Source organism: Vigna angularis, chromosome 4 (genome assembly GCF_016808095.1).
Source record: "Vigna angularis cultivar LongXiaoDou No.4 chromosome 4, ASM1680809v1, whole genome shotgun sequence".
NCBI lineage: Eukaryota > Viridiplantae > Streptophyta > Magnoliopsida > Fabales > Fabaceae > Vigna > Vigna angularis.
This window is the reverse complement of record NC_068973.1, coordinates 39,740,279-39,766,150: the sequence shown is the minus strand read 5'-3', so window position 1 is coordinate 39,766,150 and position 25,872 is coordinate 39,740,279. Positions and strand designations below refer to the sequence as shown.

The 25,872-nt window shown below is 31.0% G+C and overlaps 2 protein-coding genes across 3 annotated transcripts; one reads left to right on the top strand and one right to left on the bottom strand.

The window, feature by feature from the left end:
• The first annotated feature begins 1,462 nt into the window (after nucleotides 1–1,462).
• Nucleotides 1,463–16,720, top strand: LOC108341169 (exocyst complex component SEC3A). 2 transcript variants are annotated; one of them, XM_017578823.2, is made up of 25 exons: nucleotides 1,463–1,806; nucleotides 2,583–2,653; nucleotides 3,554–3,634; nucleotides 3,814–3,881; nucleotides 3,989–4,091; nucleotides 4,436–4,584; nucleotides 6,035–6,152; nucleotides 6,513–6,617; nucleotides 7,868–7,969; nucleotides 8,056–8,193; nucleotides 8,507–8,635; nucleotides 8,724–8,804; nucleotides 8,915–8,989; nucleotides 10,521–10,694; nucleotides 10,781–10,880; nucleotides 10,993–11,057; nucleotides 11,705–11,875; nucleotides 11,965–12,044; nucleotides 13,118–13,199; nucleotides 14,524–14,621; nucleotides 14,705–14,813; nucleotides 14,912–14,983; nucleotides 15,763–15,828; nucleotides 15,908–15,997; nucleotides 16,347–16,466. In XM_017578823.2, exons 1-25 carry the CDS (start codon nucleotides 1,635–1,637, stop codon nucleotides 16,374–16,376), a joined length of 2,529 nt encoding a protein of 842 aa, XP_017434312.1. In that variant the 5' UTR covers nucleotides 1,463–1,634; the 3' UTR covers nucleotides 16,377–16,466. The 2 variants fall into 2 exon arrangements, with proteins under 2 accessions (XP_017434312.1, XP_017434311.1); XM_017578822.2 differs by having other exon boundaries at nucleotides 1,465–1,806; nucleotides 16,414–16,720.
• A 1,270-nt stretch (nucleotides 16,721–17,990) lies between these two features.
• Nucleotides 17,991–20,293, bottom strand: LOC108342128 (uncharacterized). The gene is made up of 5 exons (XM_017579840.2): nucleotides 20,133–20,293; nucleotides 19,987–20,059; nucleotides 19,456–19,821; nucleotides 18,410–18,750; nucleotides 17,991–18,322 (listed from the first exon to the last, which is right to left on the bottom strand). The coding sequence occupies exons 1-5, from the start codon at nucleotides 20,199–20,201 to the stop codon at nucleotides 18,104–18,106; spliced, it is 1,068 nt and encodes a 355-aa protein (XP_017435329.1). The 5' UTR covers nucleotides 20,202–20,293; the 3' UTR covers nucleotides 17,991–18,103.
• Between the last annotated feature and the right edge of the window lie 5,579 nt (nucleotides 20,294–25,872).

Genomic DNA, 25,872 nt, shown 5'->3' with positions numbered 1-25,872 from the left:
ATAGAAACTTAGTTTATTGGAAATAATGATTTTTAATTTTATGCAAAAATGTTTTGCTAGGATACTTATTAACCGTTTGACTCATGAATTTGTAAGTTAATAATTTCATACTAAATTGAAATGACCGATATAATTTAGTGTCAAATTAGTTTCTAAATCTATAATTTAATATTTTTTTATAAATTTAAATTGTCACCGATTTACATATTTAGATTCGTAATATAATTCATTCATAGTTATTTTTACTAAAAAGTATTTGCAAAATGAGTTCCAAAGTATTGCTTTAGACATCTTGATAGAAAACCTAATTTTTAATTCTAAATATATTGAGAATTAGGCTACATAACTATAAATGACGATTGTATTTAAATTAATGGATATAAATTACGTGTCTCAAGTAATTTTCGTAATTCCTACCTATTAATTAACCTGTTTATATCTAATAATAGAATAATTATTTTGAACAAATATATTTTTGTTACAAAACACTCGTATTTATACTAGTAATAACAATTCATTGTTTTGAGTGAAAAACAAAAAACAATACATTTTTATTCCTGTACATGTATGTTTAAGAATAAATAAACAGAACATGGTTTAACTTAACGTAATATGTGTTTTTCCAACTTACTCCTTTTAACTTCTTTATACATAATCAGAAAAATAACATCTCTTCACTAACATGTATTAATTACAACCACGTAATTGTCATTACTTTTTCTATACGGTGTAGCTGTTTTCTTATTACGCAATATAAATGTGTACACACCACCTAACCAAAGCTGATGTTAGACAATTTGGATCATACATGCATTTTGTGAACGTATTTAATTTGTTTTCTTATACTATTTTCAATTAGCATCTACTATGATCAACAGTTATAATTATAATTAAAAATACCATATTACTTTACTTTGTTTTTTGTTTTCAACCTTCTACGAAGGATTTTAAAATAAATAAATGTTTCCATAATTAATTTCAAAATATTAAAAGAAACATAGTTAAAAAATTATTATATTTATAACTAAAAAGAAAATATAAAATCAATAATCAGACTTAAAAGAAACTAAACATGTTGGTGTTTGGATTTTATCATTTTGTAACTAGGAATTACATCAGCATAACGTCTTTGTCATTTTCAGTTCATTTATTTCAACACATATCCTTCTTTATATTTTACTAGTTTCAATGACTTATGTGTAAAGACTTATATAAACTACATTTCTTAAGTATTTAGATGCGAAATAACAATTCCTTTAATATTCTCTCTTCATAATTTGTACCCTCTAATTTAAAATAATAGGTTGTTTAACTTTATGAACATGTTTATTAAAATTATAGTTATGTTTATCTATTTATTTTTTTAACCTCAATTGTTGTATAAGGTGATGATCCCACGAGTAATTGAAAACGTGCAGAATTTTTAGGGAATGGACCACCACGAGTCGCATCGCCACGAATCGTTCGTAGCGCTTAAAAAGTGAAGCGACACGAGTCGCCACGGACGCAAGGAGAAAGCGCCAACGGAAAACCGTTTATGACATTTTGTTAGACTCAAAGCTAAAAATAATAACAGGCACACTCCCTCTTCGCACAAAGTTCTCACACGCTCCTGGTTTCAGATCGGAGAAGAAATGGCGAAATCGAGCGCCGACGATGCCGAGCTTCGGCGAGCGTGCCAGCTCGCAGTTGAGGGTACCAAGCACAAGGTCGTTCTCTGCATTCGGACCGTCAAGACTCACGGCACGTGGGCAAAATCTGCTAAGGTTCGCCAAATGGCCAAGCCTAGGGTTCTCGTTCTATGCAGTACGCGCCATTTCTCTCTCACTCTCTTCGCACTCTCTCTCTCTTTTCACATTTTTCGATCAACGCTGGAATAACTTTTCACACTCCTAGAACCTTCCTCACAACAAATACGTGAATCATTGAATCATGACGTGTGTTGCCAAGCGTGGTCTGTTTATGTTTCAAATTTAGCAGTTCTGCATTACGTGGCTGTCGCCAAAAACATTTAAAATGTAGTAGCTGGGCATTACGTGCTCGTTTCGTCTCGTTGATGATACCTCTCTAGATGTTTTTTTTTTGTTCTTATGTCTTATTGGCTGTTGTATTACAAGCCACTGAATATACTTTTTTACAAGTAACTATAAGAAAAAAATAAAAGGTTAAAATGAGTTGAGTTTGAAGGCTAAAGTCCATTTATAGACTTAATTTTTGTAGAAACCTTTTCACCTAATTGTGTTAACTTATGGAGTACAGAATAATTTACTTCATAGGACTTCTTGTTTTGAATCCAGTTAGTTTGGCGGTTTCAGTTTCATGTTGACAGCAGGTGTGGATGTGATTAGAAACTAAAACTATGTATCCCTTATTTTAGCAGGTGATTACTGACTTTTTTACTTTTATAATGGCATAAGTGGGAGGATTTAGCATTTTGAATACTTTAGCTCGTAGTGTATTCGTAACTGGTGATGTTATGGATAGGTGATTAATGTGGTCACTTCATCGTGTGTTACTGTGGTGATGACTTGTTGAATTCTGTATTTGTTGCACTGTTGGTGACAAAATGTTAATTTTTTTAGCAAAAGCGAAAGGTCAGCGGACAAAAGCTTTTCTTCGAGTTTTAAAGTATTCAACAGGAGGGGTGCTTGAGGTAATGTCCTTTTCTCCCCAATTCTCTCCTTCACTAGTAGCTCAATAAGGTAAAAAGTCCTGCGTGTGGCTGACATTTTTGTTTTGGCCAAAATTTTAATTTTTTATGACCTAACTGAAATGATTTTTCCATCTTTTGCCATTTCTTCTACTTTCAACTGTAATGTATAAATCGTACCCTTGTTTAGTTTCATTCACCCTTGCTGCATCGGTTAGTTATCCCTTTCTTTATGTGTCAAATAATTGCACAACCTTAGTATAAACCAGTATGCCTCTTCAATCAGAAAAAGGTTTTATAGACCAACTATTTAGTATAGTCAGGACTTTTTGTTGGATATAGGGTGTAAACCTTATCTTATTAACCAGCTTTGTTAGGTTGAGACTTAAAATTCACTTCTTAAGATAATATCAAAGTCATTTGAAGCGTATCCTGACAAGATTTGTTGTTTGTTGGACCTATTGTACCATCTACTATATGGAGATTTGTTGTTTATAGTCCTATAATGTCATTCTCTATAGGACCATTATCGAATCAGTCATTAAAATATAATTCCATGCTCGAGATCTATATGTTTTGATGTGAGGAAATGTAGTAAGATAAGATAGATTCACCGTATATACCATCTCATGATATTAGTATAAAAACATGATTTTATCTCTGTTCCCTAATGCATAAAAAACAATGAGATGTAGCATATTTATATTTAGCTACTCTTAAAATATAATCATTATTAATATGTGGAAATTTTCCACCTTTCCTTTGTTGGTAGAAAAAATAGATAAACTGAAGCCGACTAACTGCACAGTAAATGTTAGCATAGTCTCTTTCTTCCACCTTGAATTTGCCTTAACTGGAGGTTTAAACATATTTCTATTGACTACGAAACTTCTCGTGTTGCAGCCTGCTAAGTTATACAAGCTGAAGCACCTCTCAAAAATGGAAGTTGTAACAAATGACCCCAGTGGATGTACATTTACACTGGTAATATCCCATTCTTTCTTGCTGTCGTATCTTTCTGGTTCTGAATACAATGTTCCCAGTTTGTGGAACATAACCAAATCGGGATGCAGTCAGTTTGTATTATGAAGCTTCTTTCTAAATGCCTTTTGTATCTCTCTGTTATGTCTCTTTTTATTTGCTAATGCATATATTTCTTATAGGGGTTTGATAACCTTAGAAGCCAGAGCGTTGCTCCTGCACAGTGGACAATGCGCAATACGGATGACAGGTTATACCGTTAAATGTATAATTTAGGCATGTAGAGTTTGATCCTTTATCATTTTTTCTGTCAGGAGAGTGATTTTTGGCTCACTACATCTGTTGCTCGTCTTATAGAAATCGCCTCCTCCTTTGTATCTTAAATATCTGCAAAGATGTCCTGGGTCGCTTACCGAAGGTTGTTGGTATTGATGTTGTGGAGATGGCTCTTTGGGCTAAGGTGAATAATGGTCTTCTATTCACTTAAGTTCAAAGTTGATTTACTGCCTTTACTGTCACGCTGCAATAATTATTTTGTATTAGATTATTCTTTACTTTATTTTGTATTAGATAATTACGTTACTTTATTTTGTATTAGATAATTACTTTACTTTTTAAACTAATATAATTACTCTGTATTTATCTTTACGGATAGTGTGCGCCGTGTCTCATCAGTGATCTAGAAGTCCTTGATTTTAAGCTGATGGTGTTAACTTCGAAAAATAGTTACTCGGTGACTGATTTCTGTTAATTGTTACACACTATTGGTTTATCCGTTTATTTATTTCAAAAAATGTGAAATAGGAAAATACACCTGCAGTTTCCGCTCAAAGTAACCAACACGATGGTGCTTCTATTGCATCTTCTGTGACTGAATCAGAATTGAAAGTCTATGTTGAAAAGGAACTTGTCTCCCAGGCCGAGGAAGAGGACATAGAGGCTCTTCTGGGAACGTAGGTGCTATCATTTTCTGTCTTAATTTGTATATGAGGTTAAATATCTGTGATGATGAATAACGATATAGTTCATGTCTTCTCTCCGCAAAGGGCTGTTGCAATGTCATAGAAAGTATCTCTCTCTCTCTCTCTCTCTCTCTCTCTCTCTCTCTCTCTCTCTCTCTCTCTCTCTCTCCCTCTCTCTCTTCCCTTGCAAACTTATGTCCATATTTTGTGATTAATATTGATACAGGGAATTAATGTACTAGTAACAGCAAGATGAGACTTAGTTGGAAAACTTAGCTCTATGTATCTCACTTTACCTGCAGTGCAGGGTTTCAAAACCCACTAGAAGCACATTTTTGGCTAGGGCAAATTCAACACCCTGGCGGGATTAGTTTTCATAAAAGTTTAGGACAATCCTTGTGATGTTTACCCCCCAAGAAAATACCAAAGTACTAACATGATTGTTACATGTTAAAAAGTTCAAATGAAAGTATTTATTATATTAGTGGATACAAAGATACTTAGGTTATTCTTTTAGTAAAAGTGCTTTTGTTGGATGATATTTTCTTTTACAATAGAAGTAGGCAGAATTAAATTCTTGCAGAAGGTCCTGTGCAGAGCTTGAATGAAAAAAACTGGGGAGCCAAAATAAAATTTGAAAAAATTATTCATAAGCTATTTCTTATTTCATAATTTTATCTAAAATCGTTGACTTTTTTTATTTCCAGTTTTTATAAAAAAGAAAAGAAAAGAAAAATTCTTAAAATGCCAAGTACGTAATTCTCACCATACCAAAATATAAAAAGAGTTAAAAAGAGGCCTGTAGGAAATTTGTACAAAAAAGGTAAGATATGATATTTGTCGTGCATAAAATGCCAAAATTTAGAGAGATAAAAGAAAACTAACACAAATACAATTTTGATTATTAAGCAGATTGCACCACATTACTTTGCACAAGAGATCCCTTGTTGTGAGGGAAGCCAAGAAAGGAGAAGGGCAAAACAAATCAAATTAAAGTGAGAAAAATACATATTGATCATTTATTAAAAAACAAAGATCACATTAGTTTTTCAAAAGAGTTTTATAACTTTTAAGTGCTCAAGTATTCACCATCTATATATAAATGCAACTTATTGTCAAATAAAAAGGATTCTCACAATATATCCTCAGACATATATATGCAATTTTGAAAAAGTTGGAGGAGAGGCATCGGTCTCCTTTGTCAAGATCTGCCCCTGGATGGACAGACCTACTTGTGTCAAAATGGGGGGCACGTGCCCCTACTTATTTCATTCTTTTAATATTATCAGTGTTAAGTTTTTATTTTAGCCTCATCAGTCACATTGCCCCTGTCATGTTAATCTGTATCAAACTTCTTTTGTCGAGTGAAATATAAGATGTTTATCTTGTCTTCACTATCCAAAATTTCTCGGTACGCAACATGTAGTCTTTGAATGTGCAGTTATATCATGGGTGTTGGTGAAGCAGAGGCATTTTCTGAAAGGTTAAAAAGAGAGCTCCAGGCTCTGGAAGCAGCAAATGTGCATGCCATTTTAGAAAGTGAACCTTTGATAGATGAGGTATAACTGTTCTTTAAGTTTATTTTCTTTCTTTTGCTGGTATAACCTTTAAATTATAGACTAAATAAACCATTTGTGTTACATCGAGCTATGATTACAATTATTTGAGCCACTATACACTTTTGTTGTCTTCTTTATCGGGTAAACTAATTTGCTTAATTTTATCGCCCTCTTCGAACTTTAAAAACCTCGTTTTGATATTTTAAGCTCTTGTATTGTCACTTCAATCATTATAGTTGTTGTGATACAAGGAAACGTCTGCTTAGTTCTACAAATCTTCATGTTGCTTAACATTATGAAGTAAAGATTATTTTAATATTTTTTATGCAGTTGTTCGCACTGATAATCTATGCTTTGCAGGTATTGCACGGGCTTGAGTCAGCAACAAATAGTCTGGAAGACATGAATGAATGGTTAGCCATGTTCAACGTAAAACTTCGACACATGAGGGAAGATATTGAATCAGTAAGTGCTCGTTCAAGCTGGGAGAATAATTTGCTTTGCAATTTACTTTGTGGTATTTATGTCATTGTATTTACTGGAAACCATGTTTATCAAGCTATGTAACACAAATAGTGACATGGACATCGGACACAACTTGAACAGAGACATTTTGACACGTGTAGTTTCCAGAACATAGGACATGAGAACACAAATCTATATACTAGATCATTATGAATTATTTAATTTAATAACCAGTATTTATATATTCAAAATTATCTATAAACTGTCAAATATAATTATCTAAACATATTGTTACCTTATACAAAAATGAATATTCGACTACATTTTTCTCTATCTTGTTCTTTAACCTTCGAGGAGGCACGTAACATCTTCCCTGTAGTTAGGTCATGAAAGGTACAATGAGAAAAATGTTGGTGAACAATTCAAATCTTTTCTAAGCATGTGAATAGAAATAAGGATATTAGCCAAGCCATAGCATAGCTCAAGGAGTTACTGAAATATTATGAATGAAAATAATACTTTGACAACCCCATAATTAATTATGAAGATTCTATGAAGCTATTTGTGACAGCCCTTAAGGCATTGCCTACAATGACAGGAAAAAACACAAAAAAAATGCCGCTTTATTGAGGAAAAGTTGGAGAGTGGACTCAAAACTACAATACGTGCCCCTTCAAAATCCTAGTAGAACCAAAGGGACTTTTTCCCACATAATGCTTTCAATATATTTCGAGCAAGTGGGACATGATACATCATTTGCCAGCTTAGTGCTCATAACTTAATAATGTGACTAGGATTACTTTCTAATTACTGTCTTACTATTATTATGTACAAATTTGTGGCCTATAATCTCTTTGCTAGCATTTATTTTTCATATGCGTATTGTATCTACTGCGTAAGTTAATAGAAAATAGAAAATAATATACAATTTCAGTTCTCTGTTCAAGTCAATGAAGTCCAACCTTTGGTGTGGTTGGAGCATCATTCTCACTTCTTTATGGAGATGTCTTTGAATGTGAAACTTATTTGGGATAAACACTAGGCATTTGGCTTCTGTTTGGTGTAAAACTTGTGGTTTTTTTAGGGTTTCTCTTAGAAATAGGCCGAGATTGGGCAACTTTGCTTCATTGATATTTCTGTTTGTATGAAGGGTCTCTTATCCACCCAACCTTTAGTAGCATCTCCATTTTGACTTAAAGAATTTCAATGAGCTTTTCTTATTTTGTCTCAATCCTTTTATGGTATCCCAGATTGAAACCCGCAATAACAAGTTGGAAATGCAAAATGTAAATAACAGATCTCTTATTGAAGAGCTTGATAAGCTTCTTGAGCAATTGAGTATCCCTTCAGAGGTATGGCTTTCAGTGGTGAATTCCCATATTTTGAGTTTGATGAACTTTTAATGGCTTGGTAATCAATGATGTTTCATTGGGTGTAGTATTCAGCATGTTTGACAGGAGATTCATTTGATGAAGCACAAATGCAGCAAAACATAGAAGCATGTGAGTGGTTGACAACTGCCATGCGTGGTCTAGAAGTGCCTAACATAGATCCTACTTATGCAAAAATGAGAGGAGTATGTTCCTTGCCTTACTTTTAATAATATTAAAGCAAGTTTTAATTATTTAGAAATAGGAAGTTCAGGCCCATGCCTTCATATTGTTTTGTTAATGTTAAATTAAATGAAGAAAATATATTGAAGGTGACAATTTTTATTTGCATTCATTAGTTGCTTCCATTTTGATCGGTATGGAAATTGTTTATTTTCAATGGTATGAATTTTGGGCCTCAGTGAGAAAATAGGTATTTGCCATGGCCTGTTTGGAAAACATGTATAAGATCTAAAACTCATTTGGCTTGATGATTGTTTCTTTCTGCTATTTGTACAGGTTAAAGAGAAGCGAGGAGAACTTCAAATAATAAAGTCTACTTTTGTTGGGAAAGCTTCTGAGTACATGAGAAATTACTTTGCTACTTTTGTGGACTTTATGTTGAATGATAAAAATTACTTCTCTCAGGTATTTTCTGCATAAATTCATGATAAACTTTTGAAGTATTAGAAATTAGAATCATTCATTTGTCACTTTATTTGCATACTCTAATCAGCGAGGGCAGTTGAAAAGGCCAGATCATGCTGACTTGAGGTTCAAGTGTAGGACATATGCGCGCCTTCTTAAGCATTTAAAGGTTTAATTATGAATGATTTACACTTTCTGCTTAAAGTTCTCTTTTGTGTGTATATATTTACCAAGTTAATTTCTTTGTTTCTTCCTTATTAGTTTCCTGTAAACCTGCAGATTCTTGATAAGAATTGTTTGGGTCCACTGAGAAAAGCCTATTGCAGTTCTCTAAACTTGCTTCTTCGAAAGGAGGTTTGAGATAACAACCTATTCACACTATATTGGTGTTATTTTTTTTTATTTCTCGGTCATCTGGTGGTAATATTCTTGCCGTTACCAGGTCTTTATGAATTGAGAAACAGTCATTATAGTTGAAATAAGGGAAAAACTGAAATATATTTCTTGATAAAAATATATAAGTGCTGCTGTCATTATATAGGCTGAACCTAATAAAATCATGATTTTAAAATACTGGAAATAAGTGTCTCTCAACAATTGAAGGGGTCACTGCAAATATTGTTATATTTTGGAATAGTGCTGGTTGTATATTTACTCAAAGAATCTCAATCATTCTTGTTTTTTCAAGATCTGAAAACCACTATGTGGGAAGCTCCTTGATGAATACTTCAGCCAATTGAATTCTTGAAGGGAATCATGTAGGCAGTAGTTATAGGACCATTGTTTAGTTTCTCCTTGATGAAGTGCTGGTTTATCTTTGTGTCTGGTTTTATTATCAATTGGCTTGTCTGTTTCCTCTTTAAGTTATATGTTGTTTTCCAGTACCTCATTTTTTCTTTCATGGCTCAATTCCAATTCTCATATTTTCTAAGGTTTCTCAACTTAAGAATTGTAGTAAATGTCAAAACCGTGATTGTTCCATATGAACTTTAGGAAGTTTTATATTAACCTTGCTATATTTTTGTTCTGTATGTTGATATTAATACAAGGATTGTATATGTAGAAACAATCACATAATCAATGGAATTGGTCCCCTAGAATAAGTTTTATCTATTTTCTAAAATTGTCAACAGGTTGTTCACATATAAATCTTATGTATTTCATAAAATAATATATCATATATTATTCCTACACTTGAGAATAAAATCTATCAAATTTGACTGAATATTTCACATCATCCAGAGAAACCCATTTAATACGTAATATTAGGAAGCTTTCCCTATAGCTATACAAGGAAACTGTACAATACATGAACATTCATTTAATATATTACAACTATTCAAATCTGTCAATTAACGAAATAAAACACTTATTAATGGTTTTTCAGGTTGAAATAAAAGTCCTAACACAAAATTGTAAGACTTTTATTGCATCAATTGGAGGTATTAATGGTTATATTTTTTGGGTCCATCTCAGCAACTGTCTCAAAAACATATGCAAAGGACATGGTGGTTTTACCTTTATCATTACTTAACCTGATGCAGAGACGTGATGTCTTGGAATTATTCTGCAAATAATTGAACAGAACATCCTTAATTTTGATGTTGCTTCATCTTTGTTGTGACTCTTTTGGCCTTCACTTAAGGGAATTTTATAATCTGCAACAATTGTAAAATAAAATTGTTAAATTATGATTTGAATAGCATATCCTTGAACTTGAAGTGGCTTCATCTTTATCATGACTCTTTTGGATGTTCATGACCTGCTACAATTGACAAACTTTTGTTATAATTATTTTTTTATTTTTGGTTTATATATTCTGGTTTGTTATGCTTTGGTAAAATAGTGGGCATATGGTGCCTGAAGTTTTAAGATTCCTCTATAGGCCCGGGAATTTGCTAATGAACTTCGTGCTGGTGTGAAAACTTCTAAAACCCCCTCTGTTTGGCTTGAAGTCTTCACGGGATCCGGTCAAAATGTAAATCCTGCTGACACTGCAACAGTTTCTGAAGCATATGCAAAGATGCTCACGATTTTTATCCCACTCTTGGTGGATGAGGTGAAAGTTCTTAGGATTCTCCCTTCCACCGAACTTGTTAATATTTCATGTTTCAGATGTATAAATATTCATGGCCTGTGTTTTAGAGCTTGTTTTTTGCACACTTTATGTGCTTTGAAGTTCCTTCAGCTGTTGATGGTAATAAAACTACACACAATGATGAGGATGATGATGGTATTGCATCTGGTACATGTCTCACCTTTTTGAAGCATCCTTTCTGTTTTTCATAAACTACTATGATTTATTTTACTACGAGGTGATCAATTGTTCCATAATTTGGACATTTCTTCTGCCTCAGGTAAAATTGCTGTGGATCTTGCAGCTTTAAATGAATCACTTCAGGATTTGCTTGATGGAATTCAAGTACGTATGTAATAGAAAGAAATTCTTTCTTTGTTTTTTGTAATGAAAATTTAATTGTCTTGTTTTGTATCTTGTTTCTCTCTTAGTATAACTGTTAACTCATGTCAGAGGATCCAAATTCAAGAGAAAGTGGTTCAGCTTTTATGAAGTGGTAGACATTTTAGTCCCTATGCTAATCAAGGGTTAGTAAATTTAGTCTTGAAAGAAAGAAATCGTTCTCAAGGTTATTGAATATTCAACCGTCCTTATGCAACATGGTTAGTTCTAATCGAAATGTTGATTGTGGCACAAGAAATACTACATAAGATGTATGGATGAGCATAGATGGTAGAAGAAGAGGACTATCTTTCTAGAACCTAAAAGAAGCTGCGTCTGCATCTTGTGAGACATCAATTAATAACCCATGGATTGAAAACTAAACTTCAGGAGCAATTTCTTTCAGGACAAAAGTGGTTGATGGCTAATTTTTCAGGGACAAAAAAAATTACTCACAGTTGCAGCATTTGATATTTTATCTCTTATAAGCTGAACATAGCATATATCATGTTATGGTCTATAACTGATAAATATATGGTTCCATATAATTGAACAATTTGTAAAGAGTTTCCAGAACTGCTCTAAAGATGCTATAATTTCTCTGATTTTAGGAAGACTTCGGTTCTGTTGTGGACTGGGCATACAAGATTGATCCTTTGTGCTGCATATCAATGCATGGAACTACAGAGCGCTATCTCTCGGGTCAGAAAGCTGATGCAGCAGGATATGTACGCGTTTTGCTTGATGACTTAGAGGCTCGCATATCCTTTCAGTTCGGTCGAGTATGTGACTAGATTAATAAAGAATTGCCACTGCATTTAGACGATTGAGATGCTAACCCAATTCATACAATTGGATTTTTTTTTTTCAGTTTGTGGACGATGCTTGCCATCAAATTGAAAGAAATGAGCGCAATGCTCGCCAAACAGGTGTCCTACCATACATTCCTAGGTGAGAGGACCTTTGGTGTTAACTTTTCCCTCATCTCTTAAGACAATCGGAATTTTTCTTTTTCTAGAATAAAGCCTGCATATTTTGTCCTTTATCACTTTTTTTTCCTCACTTTTTCTGCATTGGGCCTGACTACAATTACTTTTCCAAAATTGGCAGTCATCATTTTCTTTAGAAAAATGTTTTTAGATTGTACAATTTACAAGAATGAAAAGTTTTTTTATATAAGAGTACAAAAAGTAATTATGGAGAGGAAGAAAAACTGTCCAAAATCTTTGTAGTTTTGTCCAACTTATCTGTATATGGTGGCCATGATAAAGTTGGTGAAAGTAGACACATCAGCTTTCGGAGTCGCCATGGGTTAGCCACGAAGTGAAAAACAGTCAAACAATGTGGAAAATAGTCAAACAGAGGGCAACCAGCCAAACAGTGTCAGAATGGAAGAAGGACCAAAAGTCCAAAACCAACCCGACAGGGCGAGTCTGGTTGCAAAGACATTTGCTGGAAAGCTCATTAGAAGTCATCGACAATGAAGAGTATTATCGGAGGTGAACAATAGTGACGACGAGCAAAGAAACATAAACAGAAAAAAAGTACAGTTTCTGAAAAATTTACACCTATTAGCAGTGGGTCCACCGGGAAAAGCACGGATTGGGGTTCCCTTCTCGTAGGCTCTTGATATGTTCAAAAGAGAGAAATCGAGAAGACATGACGAATTCCGTATGTTTAGGCCACAACGTAGCTATTCAATTTATACAGGGGAGAAAACAAATTATAGAATATTCAGTTACCCTATTTTAGACTAATAACATAATTGGAGAATCAATCTAATTGATCCCGATATCATAATTTTATATACATAGAATTCTAACATGTCTTCAAGATTCTAACAAGGTTCTCTAAATTGCATGATGTTTCAAAAGAATGTTTTTGAAATTTTTAAGGTGACTCCGATTCTAGTTTGGGGTATGGCCTCACTATTTACTTTTCAGACTGTGTTTAAAATATCATGTCTATCTTCATGTCTATCTTCATGTCTAGTGTTTAGTAATGTGTCGCTTGTTTGCATATAGATTTGCAGCCCTTGCAACTCGGATGGAACAGTTTGTTGCAGGACAGTCGAGGGATTTGGTTGACCAAGCCTACACAAAATTTGTAAGTGGTTCTTTTTCAGAACTGTTTTGTTTTGTGTTGTCTCATCCCATATTTGGTTGGCTGTCTCCAAATTCATAATACTTGTAAAAACATGATTTGTCGAGGCTGAGTGTAGCAAGTAACAACTTTCTCCTTCAAAGGTCTCTTCTTCATGTTGCTTCATCTGAGTTAGAGTAGGAGTAATTCTTAAAGGTGGACTTTCTGGTCATGATCCAGAAAACTCCCATTTCATTTCTTTTATGGTAGGATTAACTCAATGTGGAACTTTCTGGTCTTGATCCAGATTCACTCATAAGCCATTGAGTTCACACATGATCTGATTTAAACGATCATACACAACAAATTTCCCAGAAAAATTAGGTATAGAATAGGCATTGCTTCTTGAAGCCATCTGATCACTGACTAGGGTTTACATTTAATTTTTTTCAAACCTACAGCTTATAAGGACACAACTCTAGACACCAATGTTAAAGGAACACAACCTAAATCAGTGTTATCAAAATTGGACAGGTCATACACTCAGTTGGGTTATTAGATCGATGGTTTAGTGGTTGAACAAGTGGATCACTGTTTGAATCAAATGAACAGATTTATATTTAGATATTAAATTATGTAAAAATGTATATTTAAGTTAAAATTTTCAATATAAACTAAAATCTTGCTTTAGTCTAGTGGTTTTTCTTCCTATATCTTCTTCTAAACGGTAGCTGGTAGTGTCAGATCTCCAACAACATCAAATAAAACCTAGTTTATTTGATCCAATTAACTTTGATTTACGTCAGTTGATGTTATTACTGGTTAAGCATAGTTTAATAACATTAGCCTAAACCATTAACAATTACAACGATTTTTATTTCTGCTGCAAAATCCATACTGTACATTATACTTCTCATTTATATGCATGTGAAATATAAAGGGAATCACAGCCATACATGCTATCAGAAAAAAGGACATGTACACGTTGATTTCAGATGTACAAATTACCAATTAAAATAAGCAAACATATTACATCAGTAAAGAAGTATTTTAGAAAAGTTTTACAGGTTTAACATTACCTTTGGCTAGACAGCCAATAATTTTGTTTTGCTGTGCATATATTCATGATTTTCTTTAGACAATGATGCATCCCAGTGAATGGAGAATTGATAGTCTTAGGTCATCTGCCTATGTCGATGGATATTACTGTGATTTCAATTGTCTACTGCTTAGCCCTTTTGTTTGCTATCCAAGTATTAAATCATAATTTTTTTGTATTTCATTTTGTCTTTTTTTTTCAACATGTGACCAATATTGTCATGTTTACTGGGGAATTGTTGCTTGACAGGTCAGCATAATGTTTGTAACTTTAGAAAAAAATGCACAAGCAGATCCGAAGTATGCAGATATTTTTCTCATAGAAAACTATGCCGCATTTCAGAATAGGTAACGTTTATGCATCACCCTGCTAAATAGAGGCTGTTTCAATCGTCCATATTTCGACTTATGATTTTGTTCTTTTTTCTCAGTTTGTATGACCTTGCAAATGTTGTGCCCACTTTAGCGAAGTTTTATCATCAAGCTAGTGAAGCCTACGAGCAAGCTTGTACACGCCATATTAGTGTGATTATCTACTATGTAAGTATTTTATTCTCTATTTGTCTTTTTTATCAACCGTACTTGAACTAATAGGCTATATAAGATGTTTACTCATTATGCTTTTCTGCCTTGGACAGCAATTTGAACGCCTTTTCCAGTTTGCTCGAAAGATCGAGGACTTGATATTGAATAATGTTGCACCTGAAGAGGTCTGTTTCGGTATAATTAAGTTTGTTAATGTTCACACACTCTTGCCTTACAGAAATTCGTATAATTCGATTTATTTTACTGAACTATTGATTGCAACATATCTCCAACATTGATTGAACTAAACACTGCAGATCTAGTCTAAAATTCTTTTCTTGGCATCATATGTTATAAGCTATAACCAACACAAGATGTATAGATTTTTATTTTGGATTTCCTTACAGTTTTAATGGCATGAAATAGTTTTTGTGAGAGCACAAGAAAGTAATATTCTATATTCTCCCTCATTCATTCTCTCTCATCTCTTCCTACACATCTGGATTCTTCAAAACCTGATCGTTTGTAACACTTCTCACGGAAATATTATACAAAATAGCATTGTTGATCTTACAACTTATATCAGTCTAAAATTGTGATAGAGTCAGCAGTACAGACACATTTATAGAGCTATTAATGACACGATAATTCTAATTTCTAATTTGTTCAACCAAAATTAGGTACTCTAATTATATACAGTGACTGGCTATGATCTCTATTCCTAATATATATATAGTAGACAATTAAGAAACAATATAGCAATGAATGCCATTTAATCCTAGTTCTTGTATGTGCAATTTTTTTATGGAAAGAAAAATACACGATGAGACTTTCTAATAAATACGTTTTGTGTAATAAATAGAATTAACTTTGTGAGAATTGTTGTCATTGTAAGCATAATGTTTGGGACATTTGGATTTGGTTTTCAAAGAGCATTTCTAACATTAAGAATTTTGGCTGTCAGATTCCTTTCCAAGTTGGGCTGTCAAAAGCGGATCTACGGAAGACGTTAAAGTCCAGTTTATCCGGGGTAAGGGTGTGTGCCTTTTTTTTCTTTGAATACTTTCGTAAGCGACATAATTACATCATGGATTGTGTCGGGTTTATAGGTGGACAAGTCCATTGCTGCCATGTATAAGAAATTGCAGAAAAACTTGACTTCCGAGGAACTCTTACCTTCCTTATGGGATAAATGCAAGGTACGCTGTACTCAACCTTTGAAAATGAGCATAAGGATTACAGAATCTTTTTTGTATTGAATGTTCAGACCTTTAACTGCTTCTGCCCCAACATACTCTGTCTTTAGTAAAATAGTCTTTAACGATGTCTTTAGTAAGTTTTGGCATTATTCTATAGTAACGGTATAGTCTTAAAATTTCACTAACACGGCTTATAAGTTTTTAAGAATGATTTTTATGTTATTTACTTCTGCAGTGGATAAACTGTTAAAAATTAGTTAAAATAGATAGTGGCTGACTTTGTATATACAGTATGTTGCATTATTATTTTTTATAAGCTGTATTTTATTAGTCCAAACTATTGTGGAAGGGAGGTGGGAGTAGTAACGCAAATGCGTAGGACAAATTCTGATTATTGTTTCCCCCAAAACTGACAGAAGGATTTTCTTGATAAGTACGAAACTTTTGTCCAACTTGTTGCCAAGATATACCCAGCTGAGTCAGTCCCTTCTGTGGGGGAGTTGCGAGACCTTCTAGCTTCCATGTAAATCTTTATTTATACACATTCTATCATTTTTCCATTTTTTTTTGGGCCTGTAATCACGTAATTGGATTTACTTGACCATAATGCATCCTGAAAGGAATGCGGTCAATATTTAGCTCATGTTTAATTTTCATATTTTTATTACTGTTGCTATGTCATGAACTGCATAATTTAAAAATGTTTATAATAAGTTTTTACTGTAACCATTTCCAAAATTATACTATTTAAGATTATTTCAGAGAATTCACAGTTTTTAAGAAATTTAAAAGGATATTTTATGCATAAAAGTACATTTTTTTATATTTTTTTAAGATGCTTAAATAAAAAATATAGCTTGTGGAACTTTTCAATGAATTATATTTAGTCATGTACTTCATTAATGTGTTCCAAGTTGCCACATCAATTCGGCGCCATGAAAATCCAAAACCACCTTTTGATGCCTACAATAGCAGTGTCTTCTCGAGTTTAAATAGTTCAGCGGTGCACTGAAATGGTCTTCTACTAATTTAGATTTTTTTAGTAGTTCAATTTTTATTTCAGTTCGTGAAAATTGAGTTTTTTTTTTTCATCTCTATCTTAAGAATACTTGTAAACAAGACCCAACAGATTAGCAAAACCCATAATAGTATATTAAAATTGATTTAATTCATTATGGTCAGTTGTTGAAAGTGTGATTCTTTCCAATCATGTCTTGGATAGTTGAGTACCAAATTCTATGGGAGAAACTAATCACCATGAACAAGTATGTTTTCATTAAATAGCATTTATTACATGCGGTTAAAACGTTTTGTTTGAAATTTATATTTAAATAAATTTCTCTATAGGCAATTTTACAAACAATAATTACAATAAAATTAGCTTATATAAAATTAAAAATTGTTTTTTTAATTAAGTTACATCAAATAATCTCTACATTATATATAAATTAATTTTAGTTTATTCAGAAACTGATTTCTTTTAAAAATACTCATACAAAATTTATCAAATTTCCAAACTTATTTTTTTGTTAAAAACTTGTGAACTTGTACCTTTAAATACATTTAAGAATTCTGCAAAAAAAATAATTAAAAGTAGTATCCTAAACAAATTGAAAAAATAATTCTATAATTTAGTATTATTAAAATGAATTTTTAACATGTGGTAAAAAATGGAAAAGATGTTGAACAATCAAGTGGATAAATTTGATTGAAAAAAGAAAACAGTTAATTCGATGGAGATTTATTAATCGAATTTTGTGGATTAGTAATCACAGGATGAAAAGCTGGATCATAATCAATTAATAACTTTGAGACTATTGTTGAGGAGCAGTCTCAAACTTGCAAGAAAAGTCGTAATTGTTGGATGGAGTACAACTTTTTTAAGCCAATTCAGGCCTTTTGTCTTGAAAGTGCTAAATTTGATTCGGTAATTTTCGAGTTCTTATTGATAGGAAAACCTGAGAAATAAAAAATGAAAGATTAAGCGAGAAGATTTTCTTAATGAAGAGCCTACTGCACTAAAAGTTCATCAAATAATAATGTAGCCGAGTCTTTCAAATACATTACGCAAATATATACAACACTCTTCCATTATCCAAGCTAAACTCAGTAATGATCTGCTACAGGTCTAGAGGGAAATAGCCTCAAAAGAAACGTCATCAATGACCAAAGGCACACAAGCCCCAGTAATTGAAATGAGATCATCAATGCGAACAAACCTCCAGTTCGTTCTATCAATTCTGGGCTCGCAGGAAGCTCCTTCAAAGATAATAACAACTTCTCAGCAAAATTAGCAGCTTTTGTAAGCTGATGCAGTCTGTATACCTGGCAAAACCATTCAGAATGTCATAAAACTAATTAGAAGTAAAGCAGCATTAAGATCTTAAATAATATGAAAGAAAGAAGACAAACCTCAAATATAGCAGGAACTAGTGGCCAGCAAGCTGACCCACGATTGTCCAAAACTTTCTCAAATGCAAATTGTACAACAGAGCCAAATAAAAAAGGAGTTACAGCAACAATTCCTGCCATGCGAAGTGATGACCAGGTTGCAAACAGAAGAACAACAGGAACAATAATCCTCAAACCCATTGTTAAAAAGGCGGAGAATAAATATCCTCTGAGGCCGGTGATAAGACCCCATCTTTTGGAGCTGTACTGCAAATAAGGCCTCTGGACACGATCAGTCACATACAAAAATGTCGCTAGTCCAACGTAGAACAGGGCATCATGGGTGAACAGACTCACAGCATCTGCATTTTATTGGTAATAGAAATGTTGATAAGAGATGCATCTCCTCCGCATTTACAAGGTTCTTACAAACAATATTATGAGAATTACAAAATTCCATCCAGATTTTTTAATAGTAAATCCAACTTCGTAGTCCAAAGATAATGCTCAGCAGTACACTGTTCATTAGAACTGAATTTGTTGACCTTTTGAAAGAAGATGTTTAAACAGATCTTGACAAAGTTATTGAGATTTTGAAGTTTGGACATAATACAGCAAGAAACCTTAGCAATGCAACATAATGCACCAAGAAACCTTAGCAATGCAACATAATGCACCAAGAAACCTTAGCAATGCAACATAATGCACCAAGAAACCTTACAATGCAACATAATGCAGCAAGAAACCTTAGCAATGCAATATAATGCAGCAAGAAACCTTAGTAATGCAACATAATGCAGCAAGAAACCTTAGTAATGCAACATAATGCAGCAAGAAACCTTAGCAATGCAACATAATGAAGCAAGAAACCTTAGCAATGCAACATAATGCAGGCAAAGTAGACGGGTCGTATAGCAAGTATGAACAACAATAGCCATCCTATTTTTTGGTAGTTTTCAAGCAGTTTGGCTAATATGGTGCAAACAACACCATCCCATTTCAAAAAACAAGCCGTAAAAGGTCAAAATCCAAAGACAGAGAGAGAAAGCACAAAGTTCTACCAATACCTATTAAAATCGTATCATTAAGAAAAGCCTCCACCACATTGTCAACGAAGAACTGTGGCATAATCAAAGATGCTATGAACGCCGCAGGAGCTAAGACCCATAAGTAAGAGCCACCCTTTTCTTCGAAGGGGGCAGATTCCGATTTCCCTTCTTCTACCGATTGGTGTGTCAACCCACAAAAAGAGACAGAACCTGGTTTACCATGAAACGGTTCTACCCCGTTAAACGTACTAACGGGCACACTAGAACTTTTGTTTGGATGAACTTCCAAGCCTCCATTTAAACTGGAATCAGAAGCATGAACAAGAAGTCTCTGGAATTTGTTCAATCCCAATGCTGGAGGTTCCCTAATCACCCATTTCAAACCTGAAATAAAAATTTGAAATTGTTCATATGTTTTGGTGTCAAAAGAGACCCAATATACTACAACCAACAAATTCAATCTTTTTTTTTTTCTTTTCTAATTTCTAGTGTTATTCAGAACCCACAGACACAGTACACACACAATGAGTGGGGGCAGAAAAAACGTACATTTTGAACCATTTCCAAACCGAAATGTTTGCCTTTGATTAGAGAATGAAGCGTGGGTTGCGAACGGCGGTGACTGCGAGTGACATAGAAGAATTAGAACGGTAACATAGAAATTGATTGGGATGAATAGGTTTAGGTTTACTCACAGATAGTGTCCGATGATTGGAATGAATGGGTTGATAAGGAAGAGCGCAACAAAGGGTTTGAAGTTCCATTCTTAGGGTTTTAGAGCAGTGGGTTAACCATGCTATCCTCTGTTTCCAAAACCCGTTATCATTCTATTCCCTCAGCTACACACTTTTTTTGTATATACCAAACAGCACTCACATTTTAATTTTAGAAATGTAAATATAATCATGTTTTTAAATTTCAAATAATCTATACAAATATTTTATGTTTGTATTATTGAAAAAATATATCTTTGTAATTTTAAAAACACTTAAGAAGTGTTAACGAAATTTACTGAATTTTAAACCAGTAGGATGTGCACTTTCTTCTTCTTCTTCTATCTGACGTATTAAGGAAATTTATTTAATATCAGATTAATCATTTCTCATTTGGAGAATTTATTCAGAATAAAACAATATACACGTAAACTGAAATTGAAAATCTAACTTACAAATTTTAAATACGAAATCACTTTTCTTAAGAAATAAATAATTTATGCTAACCACTTAAATTAAATTAATTGTAACTAAGATAAAAGAAATTTGTATTTTTTTTATTTTGAATCCTTATTAGACTTTATAATTGGTTTTTTAACACATTGGATTGAAATTTATATTTGTTTTGTATAATTTTTTTAACACATTTGGATTCGACTTTATATTTATATTTATTAATATTTGAAAACACAAGAATTAATCATTTCGAAATCTAAATATTTTGTTCGATGAGAATTCCTCTCCCATTATTCGTTAGAGTTTTTATATATTGTCTTTGAATTTTCAATACAAAAAGGTAAATTTTCTCCTCTTAATCGATCTTATTTAAATGTCATCAAGATAAATTGAAGCTTTTTCTAGTGTTTTTTTCTCTCTTTTGCATATCTTCTTATTATCATTCTTGTGATAGAAATGATGGGAATTATCATATTTAATATTTCATTATTTAGTAATGAGTTAATTTTATTCTTAGTCCTTTTGTATAATTTGATTCTAAAACTTTAAAAATAAATAAATATAGTTCTTTTAATCTAATTGAATTAAATTTTTAACGTATCAAACATTGTTTTAATTATCATTTAAGTTATTTACATTGTCATTTAAATTATTTACATTGTTATTTAAGTTATTTACATTGTTGTAAAAATAATTTACATTATTTGGTTAAACAAATTATATTCATTAATTTTTTTGTGTCAAACATTGTTTTCGCTATTTGCACTATTTAATATGGTTAAGCTTAAATATAACATAATTTAACATGTAAAAATAATTTACATTGTTTGGTTAAACGGATTACATTGATTATTTTTAATTTGGAAACTAAAATATATCAAATTTTGACAAAATATAGATTAAAAAACCTATTTAACCTTTAGTAATTAAAGTTTAGATTTCACCATTTTAACAATTAGTTTTGGAATTTTCACGATACTAAAAAAATGTTGCACCAGCACTATAAAAAAAACGATATTAATAACTATTAAAATTTGTTACTAATGTTTGAAATTGGTCAAAAAAATCAAAATTATCGACCAATAGTAAAATTTTTATTGATATATTTTATCGACAAATAAAATTTTTATGAGTAATTACCAACGACTTTAAAGATATTAGTAATAATCAGACAGTAATTACTAATGGTAAAAATCCAATGATAAACATTTATAATTTATCAATGAATATTTTTGTCAAAAAATATTATTGTGATTTGTTTATTCTTCATTATCTTCCTTTTATTATTCTTTCATTTATTTTTCATTTTCTTATTCATCTTCTTTGTCCTTTATTTCTCTTCGTCCTCTAACTCAATTATCAGAGTCATGGGCTCGTTTTCCTCCTCCCATTCTTCCTTTTTCTTTTTGTTGTTATCATCGCAATTATTACTGTCATTGTTTTGTCGTCATTGTTTTGCTGCTAGATTACTGGCTCATATCCTTCTTTTCTTCCTCCTCATTCTTCTCATAGTCTTTTATTTCTCACTCGCTACTAATTAATTTATAAATACATTTCTTTATATTTGATGGAAAATTTAACCCCAATTTTACCAACAAATTTAATAATATATATATATATATATATATATATATATATATATATATATATATAATAAAAAATTTAGATTACCAAGATGTTAAATCATTCTGTTACTAAAATTTTTTACCACGAAAAGGTAAAGCTGAAAGCGAATATTTTAGTATAATTTTATCAGTGCAATTTATTAATATAAATTTCGTTGTCGATAAAAAATTAAATTATCAACAGTATTTACTTACGAATGTTGACTGACAAATATTTTCGTTTGCTGCTCAAATTCTAATTTATTGATGAACTTTACTTATATTTATTTTTAATTATAAAATTTGTTTATAGATTATGTTTTATCGATAATTAATTTTTATCGATGTCGATAATTAGAGAATTTTTTGTAGTGCATTGTAATTAGAATTTTTTATTTTTCTATTCTCTCTAACTTGAATGATGATTTTTATTTAATATTTATTGAAAATGTTCATTTGCATAAGAAAATGCCATATCACGGATGAAATTTTTTAACAAAAATAAATTTATCTGTAAAGTATAATTTAGTAATGAATTTTACGGATTTTAATGACTAATAAAATTATTTCAGTAAAATTCATAGTAACTCATAATTTTAATTATCAGCAAATATTTTCGTCAATATATTTCATATTGCATTTTGTAGCTTCCTTTCTTATTTTCAACATAAAAATTTCCCCCTCAAAATAATATTTTATAGATTGATCACTTTGATACATATTTTATAAAAGATATTTTTCACCATTTCTAACATAATCTTGAGATCTTATGTTTGTGGTTTTTGTTTTCCTTGTATATTACTAAATTGTTTTATTTTTATTCATTGTGTAACTTTCAACATATATTTGAATTCTTAATCTACTTCCTCACAAGTGGGTTAATTCATCACAAATTTCTACAACAAAATCAGAAATTTGTTTCATTCATTTACCTCAACAAACAATAAGACATTTATTTTATCAATTCATCTCAACACATTTTTCATTAATTTTAACTCCAGTTAAATCTTACCACAACAGAACATTGTCTAAGTTGAAAACCAAGATAAATAATCTGATGTTGTTGAATTTTTTGTTATTAAAATAGGATAAAATAATTTATCACCCTTAAAATAAAGATCACTTCTAAAATAAAACTTTATATTTATAAGTTTTATTTTTCTTGTATAGCATTCTTTATATGTATAAAACTTTTTCATTCTTACTTAAGTCTTTTATGTCATACTTATATTCTTACCATAACCTTTTAAAATTCTGCATAATCCTACCTTCTGCCACTTCCGTCGGTTCTTCCACCACACTCTAAAATATATCTTTTGGAGCCCATTCACCTATATAGAGTGCTTTCACTAAAAAAAAAACATGGTTAAACATCACTAAAACAATGACTGACACGTGGCTACAAATATCTTCCTTACCGGGGCCCAGCAATAGATTTGAACGTGCTACAAAGGACAGCTAGCTGAGTTAGCTATGCATAAATTTGTCTCAGTCCACGTACACCATATTAATACATATATATTTGTTTTTCAAAATCCCCTTCCCACCCTTTAAAACTATATTTAATGAATATGTTAACCGTATCTCATTTTAATTAATGAAAACTATTCGGAAATGCTACTTAATAAAAGAAAGAAGCATGCAAGTAAAAATGTAATAGGTATCACTTTTACATTACATTGGAAAGAAAAAGTAACATTTTTACTTCTTTTTTTTCATAACACTGTCGAAAATATATAAATACATTTTACTGTATTACGCCAAATAGTTGATTTTATAACAAATATTTAATTAACATTTATTTATATTTATATTACATTATACAAATTTTACTAATACTTTTATATCTTTTATATAATAATAAATACATTTGAAATATTAAAATAATAACAATACATAAAATGATTAATATTAAATAAATCTATTTTACTTTTATTTAATTTCATTTTTCCTTTTCTGTAATATTTTTATTATCTCAACTTTTATAATTCCAACCAAGCAATGGCATAACGATAAAAGGCACGACAAGTTGAAATATGACTAGATTTAAAATAGAACTGTCAAGGCGGGACCACCGCCTGAATTATTTAAAGGTGGGACCACTACCTCCATTATTTTACGATTTATTTTGCTTTTTTACTATTTTCTTAATTATTTTTATTTCCTTAAGGAGAAAAATAGCTCTTTTATTTTCAGAATTTAGCTTCTGTTTTAATTAGAGAATGAATTTGAAGGGTGAAAAGTGAACGAATTTAAGAAAAAAAAAAGAGAAATAAAATTTTTTTGATCAAGAAAAAAATAGAGAAAGGTAAAAGAAGTGAAAATTTATTATTATTATTTATATAATAATACTAATTTTATTATTATTATGCATATTATATTATTATTATTATTTGATTTATTATATTTTATTTTGATTTTATCAAATAGATTTGTTTGTCTAATCAATTATGAAATTAATTTTTAAGTATAAGTTATTATAAAAGTTTAAAAAAACACTTTTCTTTGCTTACTATTTTTCACATACATACGGGAAAATTGAATGAAGAAATTTGTGTGGATTCCATAATTTATTGTCTCTTTTTTAAATTTCATTACATTTATCTGCTTGGAAGATTTGGACATCTGGGAAGAAGCACAACATTAGGGTTTTGACATTTATCAATGAAAAAGGAAATGTTCTAGAAACTTACTCGATTGCATTCAATGAACTGAGACACTAGGGTTTTGGAATATGACACTAGCCCCATTCACATTTTTTAATAGTTGGGATTATACTAGTCGGTCAACATTTATATCTAATAAAATTAAAAAGAATGTAATGACAAAAATTGAAAAAAAAATGTAATTATTGAAGACGGAACAGCCTACCACCCATTTCTCTTGCAAATTATATTGAATTTATTTCAACCTCATTTATATTGTAATAATTTTGTAAAATACTGTTTTAATTATCAAGCATCAACTAATTTATGATTATTGAATACCCAGGTATTTAATTTTTTAAAAATGATTTTTTAAAAATTGAAACTGGTGATAGATATTTAAATATTTTATAATACGTAGTTTCTATTTAATTTTTAATAAAAGAGCACTTTTATCATTATTGTGAATAGACTTATTACTCTTAATTTATGTTTTATATTAATGAAATAAATAGTTAAGATAAAAAATGAAAAGTAATTTAAATAAAAACTTATTTTAAATTTTGTTACGAATTATCATTATTTTCTCACTAAAATTTTATGATTCTTTTTTCAATTAAATTAATAATATATTTTAACTTTATTTTATACTTCTAATCATTATTTTTTTATATGGGACCTGTACTAAATAATCAATGATTATTTTATAAATAAGTATTTGAGTTGTAACTAAAGAGATTAATTAACTATGATGAATATATTTAAATATTTGTTAACATTTAATTATATAAAATAATAATTTAATTAGTTTTTAAATGTATTAATTTTAAAAGATAGCACGTCAACCCACTCCAACCAAAAAAATGTATTAATTTGAAAAAGAAAAATATTGTTTTGACAACTTCTTTATACACCAACTTATATATAAACCAATAAAAACACCTTTACTGTCAAAATGTTTGTTAAAAAAAGTTATTAACCTGTCTTAATGCCTTATTCATTTCTCTTTTAACTTCT